At 45.9% G+C, this 14,733-nt stretch overlaps 1 protein-coding gene across 1 annotated transcript in view; it reads left to right on the forward strand.

Moving 5' to 3' along the window:
• The window catches only part of SPPL3 (signal peptide peptidase like 3), a 57,782-nt gene extending 43,448 nt beyond the window's left edge, over nucleotides 1–14,334 (forward strand). The window contains exons 5-11 of the mRNA XM_071572378.1: nucleotides 2,951–3,029; nucleotides 3,755–3,867; nucleotides 8,766–8,872; nucleotides 9,835–9,998; nucleotides 11,018–11,217; nucleotides 12,254–12,363; nucleotides 13,131–14,334. Of these exons, the coding sequence (XP_071428479.1) occupies nucleotides 2,951–3,029; nucleotides 3,755–3,867; nucleotides 8,766–8,872; nucleotides 9,835–9,998; nucleotides 11,018–11,217; nucleotides 12,254–12,363; nucleotides 13,131–13,202 (845 nt within the window). The 3' untranslated portion in view covers nucleotides 13,203–14,334. The remainder of the gene's footprint in view (nucleotides 1–2,950; nucleotides 3,030–3,754; nucleotides 3,868–8,765; nucleotides 8,873–9,834; nucleotides 9,999–11,017; nucleotides 11,218–12,253; nucleotides 12,364–13,130) is intronic.
• The last annotated feature ends 399 nt before the right edge of the window (nucleotides 14,335–14,733 follow it).

The following is a 14,733-nucleotide window of genomic DNA, read 5'->3' on the forward strand; positions in this document are numbered from 1 at the left end:
TAATTCAGACACTTTATGAGAAATAACTCTGGGGATCCTGTCCAGGGACTTCTTTTCCTGGTTTAATTTTGCCTTTGTGCAGTTTTTCTGTTTCAGGAGGACTTCTGGCCCCACAAGCCTTTGATTATTAGTCTTTTAGAACAAAATTGAAACTGTTACCTGCAAATAAATTGCAAATCCTCCCATCTTAGTTTACTAGTTACATTTTGACATTTAAATAAACACCAGGGCTTTGCTTTTTGGAAAATTCTTGCCTTTTGATCTTCTTGCAGTTTTTCAAGAGACCAGCTGCTGTTGAGAATAGCAAGATTCTTCCTACTGCTCCAGATATGCAGCAGCTTCTAAAAATTGTACTCAGTGCACATACAGAGTCCAGGAAGATTTTTAAGCCCCCAAATACCTTTCACCTCTCCTACTTCACATATTTGCATTGCAGGCTTTTCCCTCATGATTTAACTCCTGAGCTGTGCATCCTCTCCTGCCTCCTAAACAGGGCTGATGTCAGTGGGTGAAATCTAAATCTCTAGTCTTGAGACTGATTCTGCCTCCTCTAGAGGCCTGTTCAATTCTGCTTTCATAACTTTGACCTATGACACATGTTCTGTCCTATTAAAAAAATACTTCAAATAAATTCTACTACATGCTAGCTATGAGGGGAAATTACACACACAAATATACAAGATATTGTAAAGGAAGATCTATGTCAAAAGACAAATTGTAAGTTGTCAGGGTTATTTGGTCCATTTGTTTCCAGAATGACCTTGACATTTGTATTTCAGTTGTAACATCTGTGTATGTAACCAGAGGGTCAGCTGGGGCTCAGTGCAGGTGCTCCTGGGTGTCTGTTCTCAAACCTGGCTTTGTGCTACTTCTGTGCTGTTCCTGGGGCTGCATCGAGGGTGTGACTGAGCCCAGAACCTCAGAAATGCACAGTGTGCTCCGAGGCTGTGCAGCAGGATGGAGACCCAGCTGGAGGTGGGACCTGGGGCTGTGGCACTTGGTCCCTCTGTCCCTGGAGCTCAGGCTGTGCTGTTTTACATCCTCTGTTTGTTCACAGCAGGGGCTGATATGGGGGGGGTCTTCTAAATCAAAGCTGATGTCTGGTTTCTTAAAGTCTCTTAAACCCTCTTCTCACAAAGCTTTGCCTTTCAGGGCAGAGCGAGGGGCGAGGACAGGCCCGGGGGCTCAGCCGAGGGCAGTGCAGGAGTGGTCCTGTCCTGCAGGCAGGAGTTGAGCCTGGGGGGTCCTGGTTAAGTGGAGCTGTTGGGGCTGAAGGGTCAGCAGGGCCACTGGGACTGGAGGCCTGAGCAGTGAGGAGGAGCTGCAGGGTGGGTACTTGTGCCCTGGGCTGGCTGCAGGGCCATCCTCAGCCTCTCTGGGCGAGCCCAGCTCTGGGGTGCAGCAGCTGGGGATGCTGGGGCAGAGGCACAGGGATCCCAAGGGCTGGAGGGGCAGAGGCACAGGGATCCCAGGGCTGGAGGGGCAGAGGCACAGGGATCCCAAGGGCTGGAAGGGCAGAGGCACAGGGATCCCAGGGCTGGAGGGGCAGAGGCACAGGGATCCCAAGGGCTGGAGGGGCAGAGGCACAGGGATCCCAAGGGCTGGAGGGGCAGAGGCACAGGGATCCCAAGGGCTGGAGGGGCAGAGGCACAGGGATCCCAGGGCTGGAGGGGCAGGAGGGATCCCAGGGCTGAGGCAGAGCAGAGAGCTGGGTGGGTGGCAGCACTGGGGGCACAGGGTTTCTGTGCAGAGTTCTCTGCCAGGCACCTCTGGAGAGGTTTCTATTTCAGTGTGTGCAGAGTTGCCACACTCTTCATTGTTTTCCTACCCGTTCTGCTTTCATTCTCCCTCTCACAAATCTCCATAGAACTGTGAGTTTTCATGGTGCTGTTTGCATGTAGCACTTCCTAAATTTTACTTTTAGATTATTTGATCTCTCCTTTTTTTTTTTTTTTTGTTTTAAATGTTCCACCAGAAAGGAAAGATGTGGTTTGACCAAACCAATTCCTTCTCTCCACTTGGCTTAAACTGTATTCTGAAACTCATCATCTTCATTTGAGAAGAGAAAAAAAAAGTCCCTGTTAAAACCCAGCAGCAACCATCCCAAGTTTTAAAGGAATAAGTAGAGGACAGCACAAAGATTTGATTTGCAGGATGCAAGAGTTTCGAGTGCCTTCCATTTCATGTCAGTCTGTTCCTGCCGCAGCATTTGGCTGCGCTGCTGACATGTCTGTGTCCCCACGCCCTCAAGCCCCAGCCTTTCAAACAGCCCTGGAAAAAAAATGGAAGGAAAATGATTATAAATACCAGCAGTTACTAAAGGCTTTTACAAATGTGTGGGTGGGATAAGTATGCTGCTTGAAAAAGAAGAAGTTTATGGAAATAGTCTGTTCGGATATTTATGTTTTTATCGTCTTGGTTTCAAAAGCTTAAAGCATTTTGTATTTTAAAAAAGTGAAGTTGCCAGCTACTGGCCATAACTTATTTGAAGCTGTACAGTGTTTCAGTAGTAAATAAAGAGCTTTGAGTGGGATGGGGGAAAAAATACTATCTGAGTTAAAAAGTGGAAAAAATCTTTTATTATGCTGAGTTGTGTCGTATGTTGAAGAATTTTCAAAGACTCTCAAGACCAGTTTGTAGTAAGATTTTTTCCAACTCTCAGAATATGTGAAAACTGTTTTTCTTGCTGACATGGTCATGAATAGATTTAACACTTCTTTAAGGTTTGAGGATGGGGCATTGCATTCCTTTGAGAGCTTTCATTTCATTGCAGTCTGAAAGCCACTGTTGTGCAGAAAACTCGGAGCCTTGAGCTGCTCTTGCTGCAATAACACTGAGCGTATGATAATAGGACATTGTTGCAAGAGCTTTTGCCACTTGGAGAAGCCTGTTTGTGTACTGTAGAAATTAGATCTGAATGTCCTAATATTCCCTTTTCTTCTTTTTGTAGTCCTTGCAACAATAGCTTTTGCTTTCCTTCTGCTCCCGATGTGCCAGTACCTAACACGGCCTTGCTCACCTCAGAACAAGTAAGGACCTGAGCACCCCTTTGCTCCTCTTCTTGTGTGTTGTATTTCTGTCTGTTAAAGAGAACTCCTTAATCAGCATTAACCTCAGGGCTTCAGGCCTGGTGTTTGTGCCAACACCTTGTTTCCACTTTGAAAGTAGGAAGCACAATTTGTGCAAGTCACTGGCACTTCCCAGCCTGGGAAAGGCAATTCCATTGCAGGGGACTTGATTTCCCAACAGTGGTTTTTAATAAGCTGGGCTTATTTTGGCTGAGATTTCAGAGTTTGGGATTTGCTGTTGGATTTCAGTGTTTGTGAACACTGGACTCTGGATTTTAATGCTGGCTCTTCCAGAGAAAGACTGGCTGGCTTTTCCAGTGAAAATTACAGTTGTTAATGTCATGTTTTGAAACTAATTTTATTTTTTAACCTTGCAACTGGAGTTCATGTTGCTAAAAGCAGTATCTTAGGTGGTGCTGGGAAATAGCATGGTGACAATTTCAAGAGAGGTGCCAAGATTTACAGGGGTTTTTCCATCTCTGCAGTTCATGCTCTGTACACACTATTTGAATGTGAGGGAAGCTTTTATTTTGTTGCTGTTTTGGTACCTACTTGTGGCAAAGGAACTTCCCTTCAGTTGTTCTTGGCATCTTTCATCAGCAGTTGAGCCTTGTTCCAAGTGTCCATTTTCTGTTCTTTAAATGGAAACATAAAGTCCTCTGGCTGATGTTTGTGTTGTTTCCCAGGATTTCCTTTGGCTGCTGTGGGCGTTTCACTGCTGCTGAGTTGCTCTCGTTTTCTCTGTCTGTGATGCTTGTCCTTATCTGGGTCCTGACTGGCCACTGGCTCCTCATGGATGGTGAGTATGGAATGAAGGGGTTTTACTGCTGTTCTGTGCCTGTTCTGACACATCAGTCCCCTGGTGGTGGTGGGTGCAAAGTGCTAATACTGGTGGCTTGCTGAGGTGTGTGGCAGTCCCTGAGAGCTGCCACTGTCAGCAACGTGCCAGGGGAGTGCTCAGGACACCTGTTTCTCTGGTTTATAAAAGCTTCCAAGGCAGAGCCAGAACACTCATGGAAGATATTCCACTTCTGTGTGGTGTGGGGTGAATGGCCACATTGAGTTAAAGATGTGTAGAGACATCTTTTTGTATATGATTCACAGCTTAATCTTAGCAATCTGGTTAATTTTTGATGTGCATCTTGTTGTTTATTGGTTTAGATGATCAAATAATTTGTTGTGAGGCAGCTCACAGGAGCTGCTTTGATCTCTGTGCTTGCCATGGGTGGTGAGATGGTGAAACTGGCAGGCAGCCAGTTGGCTTGAAAGTGTGAGTTATTGGGGTTTTTTCATGCTGGTTGAACTGAATTCACAGCTTAGTGTTCCGAAAAGGAGCTTTCCTCGTCCCCTCCTGCCTTCCAAATCTCTTGTGCTGGCCTGGCACTCGCTCAATCACATGCTGGGCTGATTCAGCTCCCCACAATGGCAGCGAGCTCGGGCTTTGCCAGGCTGTTTTGCTGCTGCTGCAGGGAGATGAATTGGATTATTGTGCAGTCAGGTATGTGCTAAATTTGGCAAAAGGGCTGTGGCAGCACGATGGGATCTGAGGGACGGAGGGGATGTGGTGGCAAAGGCAGGACCTGTGCTCGGCAGTGCCAGGCAGCTCAGCTGGCTTAGGACATCACGGAATGGCACCCTGAGGTTGTGACTGCTTGAGGAAAAACTGCTGCAACAACATTACCTGCCCCTGAAATGGTTTATTACGATAGAAAACATTCATCCCATAAGCTTCCAGCTCCTCCTGAACGAGGCAGCAGCCCAGGCAAGTCCTTAGTGCTGAAGCTTCTTGTGACACCTTCATTCTTTCTTTCGTACTATGCTCCATTCATGGGTTTTGCTGCTTTAAAAGTCCCACCTGTTGTATGGAAGGGAAATACCTTTTAAAGTACCAGATACTAAATGAAAAAATGCAGACAAAGTTTGTTTTGTGATAAGCAGAGCAGCCCACCATGAAATCAAGGGTGACTTTTGATCTGCAATAGCTGCAAAGCCAAATGGAATGTCAAGTGTGGATTTTGGCAGGATCTGAAGAGTTGTCTACACTGAGATATCAGCAGAAGCATTTAGTTAAAAATAGTTCTGTTTGTGAGAGCTTCAGTCTGACATCGTGGGCTTTGAGGTAATTTATCTGCAGAGCTCGGAGCTGCTGGTGCAGTGGCTCCTGGCTTTTACTTCTCCTGGAGGCTGATTTTGATTTACCGAATCGTGTTGCTGCTGTCTCGCTTTGAAGTATTTTATGTAATTTATATTAAGGCAGCTTGAACTATAGAGGTGATCCTCCTGTCATTTGTTCGAATCCAATTAAATCAGCGTTTGCCAGTGACACTGAACAGGGAACAGCATTTATTGGCCCTTGTCAGGGAAACAGACTGTGCATCTTCACTCTTTGTGCTGTGCTGCTGCAGGTGTTACCCTGTCAGCTCTGCCTTTCCTCTGCTCCCATGGCCGGCACAGCAGAGCCCAGTCTGTCTGAGGGCAGGGAGGGCAGGCAGCACAGTGTGCCAGTGGAGCACTGCTGTCCTCAGGGCAGGGCCTGCAGGGCCCGGGGGGACCCTCAGCTTGGCAGGGAGTGCCCCAGGTGTGCCCGTGCCCCGCCAGAGGAGGAGTGGGGTGGGTGTTCCTCCTGGGCAGCACCAGCGAGGTCTGGGGGTGTGGCTCGTGGCTGTGCAGTTGATCCTCTCTGTGCGTGAGAGCCTTTCTGCTGGAGAGCTGAGGGAAACACAGGAGAAATACCCCCTGGTGATTTCCTGTCCTCACAAAATCAAGGTGTGGCAGTTCCTGCCTGAACAGCCCTCACTGCCCACACCCCACCGTGCCCCAGCACGGAAGGCAGGGGTGTGTTCAGGGTAGTGAGCAGCTGGTGTCCCTGGGGGGTTGTTCTGGCACGTGATGATGCACATTTGTAGGTCGTGAAATGCTTATTTCTCACAGCAAACTGATGACAGAATCACCAAGGATGGTCACTGTCCCCTGGTAAAGCCTGGTTAAGGCTTTCCTAAACCATGGGCAGAGCAGATGCACAGTGGGAATGCTGGAGATGTGTGGAGTGTCTGCAGCTGCAGAGTGGCCTGCAGGGTCACAGATCTGCTGGGAGCTGCTGCAGCCACCGGGCAGATTCATGGCCTGTGTCTCATTCCCTCCCTTTAAACCACACTGTGGTCAGATCAGCACCTCAGTACCTGTGTCTTTCCAAGGTCAGCAGGTGGCCCGTGGGGGCAGTTAAATCCCACCCACTCCCAGGGTGCTCTGTGAGCAGACCCCACGGCAGCAGCGTCTCGGGGGCTGCCTTGCTCTGGGTGCAGGAGGGCAGGCAAGCTGCCAGAGTCTCCTCACACAGTCAGCAGTATTTGTAATCCTCAGAATATCCCTGTTTGCACACAGTGTGCTTGCAAGGACTCTGGATTTAATTAGTTCTGTTAATTGTATGTTAACTCTTCCAGTTAGTTCTTTCTTACTCAGCTTTGCTAAGCCATTGCCCAGCACTTCTAAATCAGAGCTGCCCTTTGTGTGGCTGCTCTACCTCTCTCTTCTCTCCTCATTGTCTCTCTGTATTTTTTTATGATTTGGAGTATATTTCAGTGAAGATCTGCCTTTGTTTGTCAGCACCATCCAATGAGGTTGGATAGGGATTTGTGACTCCTGTGATTCCTGGACTCTCCCACTGGAGAAGGAATCTGCCCTGCACTGAGAGAGGCCTGTTGGTGGTTTGGCTGCACTTTGGCCCATATTCCTCACACTTGCTCTCGGGCATTCTTGTTTCCCTTGTTTTTCAGTTTTACCAGTATTTCTTAAAGCAGTTGCAAAACTGTGTAATTATTAGCATGTGTATTCCACTGTCAGCTGAAGGACTTTTTCCATCTCCTTTTCTACCCACTATTTGCTGAGTTTGATGAAGGTGCCTTGTGCTTGTGTTCATTTCAGTGATAGAGAAATGGAGCGTGTGAACAACAGATAAAACTTCTCACTGGTTAAAATATTTCAACTTCTGCTTAATTATAACCTGGAAATCCTCTCCTAAATACAGGCTTGCTTGAGCTATTATTACCATTGACTTTAGAGGAACCTCTTTAAGACAGACTGTTCCCTTGTATTTGCTCTTCTGCCAGAGGAAGTCTGTAACTGAGGGCAATACTGAATTACTGAATGCAGTTCTTCTTCTTGCTGCTTTGCTGTGTCAAATTCTTTAAACCTCAATAACTTGCTTATATTTTGCAGCTGGTTGCAGTTGTGCAGTGTGAGGTAGGGTTCGTTTTTATTGAGTAATCCCCCACTGTTTCGTTAGAACTGTGACCCTGGTGTTGTGCAAAGTTGTCAGTGCTCCCAGATCAGCTGGGTTGGGCAGAGCTGCAGGGATGCAGCCCCTGGCACTGCATGGCAGGGCACTGGGGGCACCTTTTCTCCTGGAATCCATATGGATGTGTTTCCTCAGTGTTTGGATGGAAGGACTCCTCAGCTGTCAGGTGAAATGCAGGTGAAATGTGGTTTCACAGTCCCCAGATTACAGAGTGAGAATCCAAAGGTTAACCTGTATGTTTTGTCCAAGTCCAGCTGTCCCACAGGGGGGCATGCACGGGATGGAACAGCTTTCCCTGCAGTTCCAGTTGGCCAAAATGCGATTGTAACTTCTTACAAGTTCTGTGTCATGTTAGACAAAAACATTCTGCTGACAAATGTCTGCATGACTGAGTGTAATCTGGTCCCAACAGGGCTCCATTATTCCTTGATATCATAGATGAAAGCTCATTGCTTTTTGTTTTTTTTAATGTGTTTTATTGTGAGTATCTCTTTAGGGATTTACTTGTAACCAGCTGAAATATATTCAATTGTCAGTGTAGTATCTTTGGTAGCTGAGGTTGGGCTTACAGAAGCAGGAAGCAACACAAATGTGATGACTGGTATTTTTGTTTTGGTTTAACATCTTGCCTTTCTACCCTCACAAAATTCCCCTTGGAACAAAATTAACATCTGAGCTGCATCGTGTTGTTCAGCTCATTGATCTGGCTGAAAACTCACCCTTGGGACAGGGGTTAGGAAAAGACACTTTTCTTTTTTCCCTGTTAGTAGCTGGGCTTTCACACAGGTCTTGGGAAATCCCTGGATATCTAAATGATGATGTTTCATGGTGTTCAGGCAGTCTTGCCCAATCCTGCCCAAGCAGAAGGTTGGTTTGAGGGATTTTTGTCAGCACAAGTTTTAACATGTCACATCCCTGTGCTATTTCTGAATTAAGAGTCAAAGATTTTATTTGTTTGGGGCATTTACTAGAAAACCTCCTAATAATGTAAAACTAGAGGTTTGGGGCACAAAGAATTCAAAGTTCTTTTGTTTCTTCTGTTTTTAAGTGGGTAGTCAGGGCTTTAGAGGGGAGGTGGAGTCTCTGGGACACAGGACATGGAACATTTCTTTGTGGTGGGTGGTGGAAGTCGAGTGGAATGGGTGACTGTCCCTGCAGAGGGATCTCTGCCTCCATGGGGACGTGTTTGCCCTTGGCTACTGAAATGTTTTGACTTTGTTAACATTGGTAACAAGAATTTCACTGTCTGCAAACAGCAGACTTTCATCTGGTGCATGCAGAGCTGCACAGGTGCAAACAGAGCCTTCCTCGGGGCTCAGGGTGGGGACAGACTGGCTTGGGGGTGGTGGTTTTTTGTTTGTTTTGCTATTTTTAATGAACTAATGATGTCTTGCATTTTGTAGCTCTGGCTATGGGCCTGTGTGTTGCAATGATAGCCTTTGTTCGGCTGCCCAGCCTGAAGGTTTCCTGCTTGCTGCTCTCTGGGTTACTAATTTATGATGTCTTTTGGGTAAGTGTTTGGTTTGGTTTCACTAAAACTGTTTTTATCCTTTGGATTTGTAATCAGCCCTGGCCAGTTTGACATCAACTGAACTGGTACAAAGTTGATGAAATCTGGCAAAGCCAGATCATCTTCATTGCTCCATTCTGAGATGTTGGATTCTACAGCAGGACACAGAATTACTTCCTTGCTAATTATCTGTCAAAAGCAGAAACATGACCAGAGTATTTCAACTTTGGCATATTATTTAAAAAAAGAAATTGGAGCTCAAATTTTGAGAGCTGGCTGAAGGTCAGAACAAGCATTTCCAAGTCTACACAAAGCTGTGTCCACACTGGCACAGGACAAATGTGCCAGTTGCTGATTAGCAGAGAAATCTGCAATACAAGAATGCAAATGGATTTAGAGCCAGAAAGGCTGGCAGAGATCTTAGCACACTTCAACAAGAAACATGACAGAATGTATTTTGTAATAGCAAAAGGGTTTTGTTTCACCTTTGCATAACACTGAGCACTGATCCAGGGCAGCACCCACTGACAGCTCAGGCAGTTTTCCAGTGGCATGAGCTGCAGTGTAGGAGCCTGTTGGAGACCAGGGTTGCCTCACTCCATTAGTGAGTGAGCACCACACTCACCTTGTCTCTGCTCTCCAGCTTTCTCCTATTTGCGGCATCCTGTTCCCTGCCTTTGTCATCCTGCATGACCGGCTTGTAGTCCAGACAGATCCTTTGCAAAGGATCTCAAGATATTAACCAGTGTCTTGATATCAGAAAGTATATTCCAGTTATCCTTGAGGATTAATAGTGTAGAAAGTTCTATCTGAATTTTTGAAATACTTTTGCCTTCCATCACATGTATATGGAAGATTTGGAAAATATCTTTTCTTTTCTTGAATAAGCAAAGCAAAAATAGACCCAGCTTTGAGTTGCTGCGTAATTGCAGTTTGTAATTCCTGATTTCCTTGCTCCACAGGTCTTTTTTTCTGCCTACATCTTTAATAGCAATGTTATGGTGAAAGTGGCCACACAACCAGCTGATAATCCCCTGGACGTGTTATCCCGGAAACTTCACCTGGGACCAAATGTGGGCAGGGACGTTCCCCGCCTGTCGCTGCCGGGTAAACTTGTGTTCCCAAGGTAAAATCAGTGGCTCTTTTACTGAATTATGTGAGAAACATTTTACTGTATTATGTGAGAAACATTGTACTCAGAACTAATTCTGTTGGAAATTACCAACTTAGTTCCCTGAATAATTGCAGACGATTGGGAAGGATCAGAAACTGATCTAAACAAGGGCACCTTGCCAGGGAAGAGCTGTGCTGGGGGAGGTGACTCCACATCTCCCTTCTCCAGGGGTTCCTCGAGGGCCCAGGTCTGTCACCACTCACCTGCAGGCCTGAGGGGGCAGCTCATGCAGCAGCAGGCACAGGGTGGGTTGTCTTGGCCTGTTCACTCTGCTCCTCTGTAGATGTTGGGATGCTGAAATTACAGAGAGGAAAAGTTGATTGTCTGCAATGATATAAATGAAACTGTTCACTTTGTCAATTTTGTGATAATTTGCCTTCATTTTTATGAAAAATACCTTGGATCCAAGATAATGGATGATTCTAGTTACCTCACAATTGGCTCTTTTTGGGGATTTAATCTACCTCAAAATTGGCTTTTTGGAGAATTTGGTGAGATGAGTTTTCTGTTTTGTCTGAATGAGGCCAAATGTCTGAGAAGTCCAGAAATGGGTGTGCTGCCTTGTATTTTATCTGTGTGAAAGGGGTTGAAGGTGCAGTGCCTGTCAGTGTCTGATAAAAGGGCCAGCTGGTCCCTCCCATCAGCACTGAGGGGAGAGGACTGAAATCCTGTGCTGATGGATCTGTTTCATGGAGGGAGTTGAGAGCAAAAGCAGCTTAAACACTGCAGGGGAAGGAAGCTGGTTTGGAGCAACATGTCATCCCTGCCAAAATGGGTTTGTGTAAAGCTGAGCTGAGGTGGTGGAGAAATCACTTTGGAAAACTTCAGTGGGCAGCATTTGGCTCCTGCTACGTGCAAGTTTGCCGGTAGAAAGAGAGGATGTGCCAAATGAAGCTCAGAACCAAAGTGGAGGAGTCTAGAGCTTATCACTTTGTGTTTTGGGCCTGAACCCAATTCCAGTTGCCCTCCAGTTCCACAGGCAGCCACTTCTCCATGCTGGGGATTGGAGATATTGTGATGCCAGGGCTCCTGCTCTGCTTCGTCCTGCGTTACGATAACTACAAAAAACAAGCCAACAGTGACTCCTGCGGTGCCCCCGGACCAGGGAACATCTCTGGGCGGATGCAGAAGGTCTCTTACTTTCACTGCACACTTATTGGCTATTTTGTAGGTGAGTAATTAGTGTAATATGGAGAGCTGCCCAGTGAGCAGATGTGGGATTATGGTAGTAGGTTTAAAAGATGATGAAGGCAAGTGTAAAGAGGCTTTAAGAGGACACTTGGTTATGTTCTCTTTTAATCCTCCTCTTTGGGATTATTGGCATGATCTAGGGAGAAAAACCCTTGTACAATCTTCCTTTTAAGATTTTGTTGTTGTTGTACTTTATTTAGAGGATTATCAGTGTGTTTTTGTTAGCACTTGCACTTGCTTCACTGGCATAGAAAGTGTCATAGCTCATACCTGGGTTATGGGAAAAATACAGGAGTTTCCAGAGTAATTATGCTGTGCAAAAGTACATACTATGTCCAGGTAATTCATCTAAATAATTCCTGCATTTTTGTGTTCTGCTGTTAATGATCCTGTGACATTGTAGTACATACAGAAAATCATCAGAAGCCCCAACTGGAATGCTGGTTATAATTTGCTGTAGCCAGGCCTCTGCTCCCTAACATAAAATAGGCTTTTCCCTCAGGTCAGGACGTGTGTGCATATCCTGACCCCTGCAGTCCTTCTGAGGGGGAAGGGGAAAGATTCATTTCCTACCATAGCCTTCCTCCCACCCATCATTCCCCCTGTGTTCCCTTTTGGCGAGTGTCCAAAGTCATTCCTGGTGCGTCCAGCCCTTCCCCTGAGCCCCATCCTCAGGCCAGGGGCCTCACACTGGGTCTCCAGAGGTGCCAGCCCAGGAGCAGCACTTCAGTGTGGTGCAATCAGCCTCCCCCTTCACCTTTTCCTGCGTTCTGCTTGAGTGATTCTTGGCTCAGTCTTGAGAGTCAAAACTAGAGCAAGTGGCCCAATGTAGGCTAATATTAAAATAGAATTATTTTTCACTGTTTTGTTTCAGTTGCATTCAGGAAGAGCAAAGCATAGAGAAGTGACTTTCCCCCACCTGTTTAAAGTGGTGGGGAAGGAAGCCATGGTGGATGAAATACTGAGAACATCCACATGCAACCTGGAGATATTTATAGTCATTCTTTCTCTTGCAGGTCTATTAACTGCAACAGTAGCTTCCCGTATTCACCGGGCAGCGCAGCCTGCCCTGCTCTATTTGGTACCATTCACTTTATTGCCGCTCCTCACCATGGCCTATCTAAAGGTAAGAGGTGACCCGTGGGCAGCAGGAGCGCTGGGCCAGCTGGGACTGGGGCAGTGCCCTGGCAGGGGTAGCAGGAGCTCTGGGTCAGCTGGGACTGGGGCAGTGCCCTGCCAGGGGTGGCAGGAGCTCTGTGCCAGCTGGGACTGGGGCAGTGCCCTGCCAGGGGCAGCAGCTCTCAGGAGGAGTGTCCCTGACAGCCCTGGCCCAGAGCGCATCACCTGGGAGGACTAAGCAACTGGGAGAGGAGTTACTGAAATAGAAGATAATTTTTGTACATAAAGTACCAGTATTTATAAACCAACTAAATTCTGTTTTAATTAAGTGAATTTGTGCCTGTCCAGCTGATCATGAAACACCATGTGTACAAAGGCTGAGCAGTGACCAGAGAGGCAGAGCCTTTGTTTGCCTGTTCCCAGTCACCTGTTCTCAACAGAGATTTTGAAGTGTACCATTCTTGTTCCAGGGCTGTTGTTGAAACACATCTGGCACTCTGCAGACCAGAACATAAGAAAGAGCAGGATTTTCCACCTGCGTAATTATTTCCTTCCCATAAGAAACCCATTTTGGGTAGATCTGCTGCCAAAATAAGTTGTTCTGGCCTGAGAAGGAAAGGATTTATTTTTACTGTCTTTGTTGTAATTGACAAAACAGGTGAAGAATAGGTTTGCTCTAAGACACGTTTGCAATTGTGTGTGCATTTTAAAATCTGGTTCTAAGCAGAGCTCCGAGTTTCTGAGGGATGGTCCTTGTGCTGTTTCCCTGCCCAGGGCGATCTACGTCGCATGTGGTCCGAGCCTTTCCACTCCAAGTCCAGCAGCTCCCGTTTCCTGGAAGTATGATGGAACGGACAGGAGGTGGCCTGAACTTCTGCCTTGGTCCTTTTCACTTTAACTTGTGGCTTTGTTGTCTCCTAAGGCTGGACTGGCTGGTACTTGGGAAGGTACCAATGATGGGACTTGTATGAAAGGACTTTGCATTAAAGGAGGGAAGGAACAGAAGTGAAGATCCCGGGGCTCGGCATGACTCCGAATCTCCTGCAGATGTGGAATTGGGGACCCTCTGTGCAACTGCAGCCACTTTCCTCTTTTCCTCACTCGGATGGATTAGTACCAGACTATGACCTTTGTGAGAGAGGAAGAGACAGACTTGAAACTGAACACGGCTCTTGAAGTCGTTCAAAAACTCGTGAACACTAAACACAAAAACATTACACAGCTGAAGCTTCTTCAGAGAACCCCTCGTGGACATTGGGACCAGTTTCCTGCGGGACTTCGGTTTCGAAAAGAACTGAGACAGAAGGTCTTCTGTCACAATATTGGGTTTTTTCTGATTTATTAAATATTTCCTGTGGTGTGAGGTTACTTATTAAATCCACAGACATTGAGTGACTTCTTGCAGTATACATATAAAAATTTGTTGTAACAAGTTACATTTCCACCCAGATGTCATGTTGCAGTGAAAAAGGGCACGATTTTTATACATATATATATACACACATATAGATATATATATGAATAAATAAAAAGGAAAACCTGCTAAGATCATGCTGTGTAGCAGACAGGGGCTTGCTGTAATTTTTAGCATGTAGCACAGTTACTCTGGCTTTATGTATATGGATCTACAATGAGCTGCTGTTTTTTCCCCCTCCTACAACTGAACCTGCAGTTTAAAACCAAGTGTAGTATTTGTACTGGTCGTACCATGGACTTTAGGGGATATTTGGTTTGATCAATGTAGCAAACTAGGGAAGAAAAACGTTCAAACAGCCCTGTGTGTCTGAGGGGGGAGGAGGTGGGGGTGTCTTTTTTTCTTTTTTTTCCTCTTTTTTTAATTTTCTTTTTTTACAAACAGCTCCCTTGCAGGTTTTAGTAGTTCCTTCTTGACCCAGTGCATGTATTATAGCAGCAATTGTCTTTGTGCTTTCTGATCATAGTAATGTATCACTTGTAAATACATTTTTTCTATTTTCTATTTTTTTTGTATTTTTTGCATTTTGTTTCATTAGTGTGCTGTATTTTTCCATGCCCCTGCCCCTTAAAGAAAACAAAAAAAAAGCAAAAAAGAAAAACTGTCCTTTACTGTTGTGACTGGTTGGAGTTTGTGTGTTGACTGCTTTGTACCTGCAGCCTGTTAAAATGTGCATTTTAATTCTTTTTTTCTTTAAACCAGCAGTTCCAGTTGTTGTTTTATTGACTGAAAGGCTTCCCTAAGGTAACTAAACTATTTTCCTTTCTAGCTCTGTGCCAAGCTGGGCTTGGGAACCCTCCTGGAAGCAATCAGCTCTGGTCAGAAGCTGAGAGTTGTTGGTAGGTTGGGAAAAAGGATGTCCAGGAATGACTGAGTGAGCAGTGACAGGAGTTGGGGTCTGGT

This window comes from Pithys albifrons, chromosome 17 (genome assembly GCF_047495875.1).
Source record: "Pithys albifrons albifrons isolate INPA30051 chromosome 17, PitAlb_v1, whole genome shotgun sequence".
Lineage (NCBI taxonomy): Eukaryota > Metazoa > Chordata > Aves > Passeriformes > Thamnophilidae > Pithys > Pithys albifrons.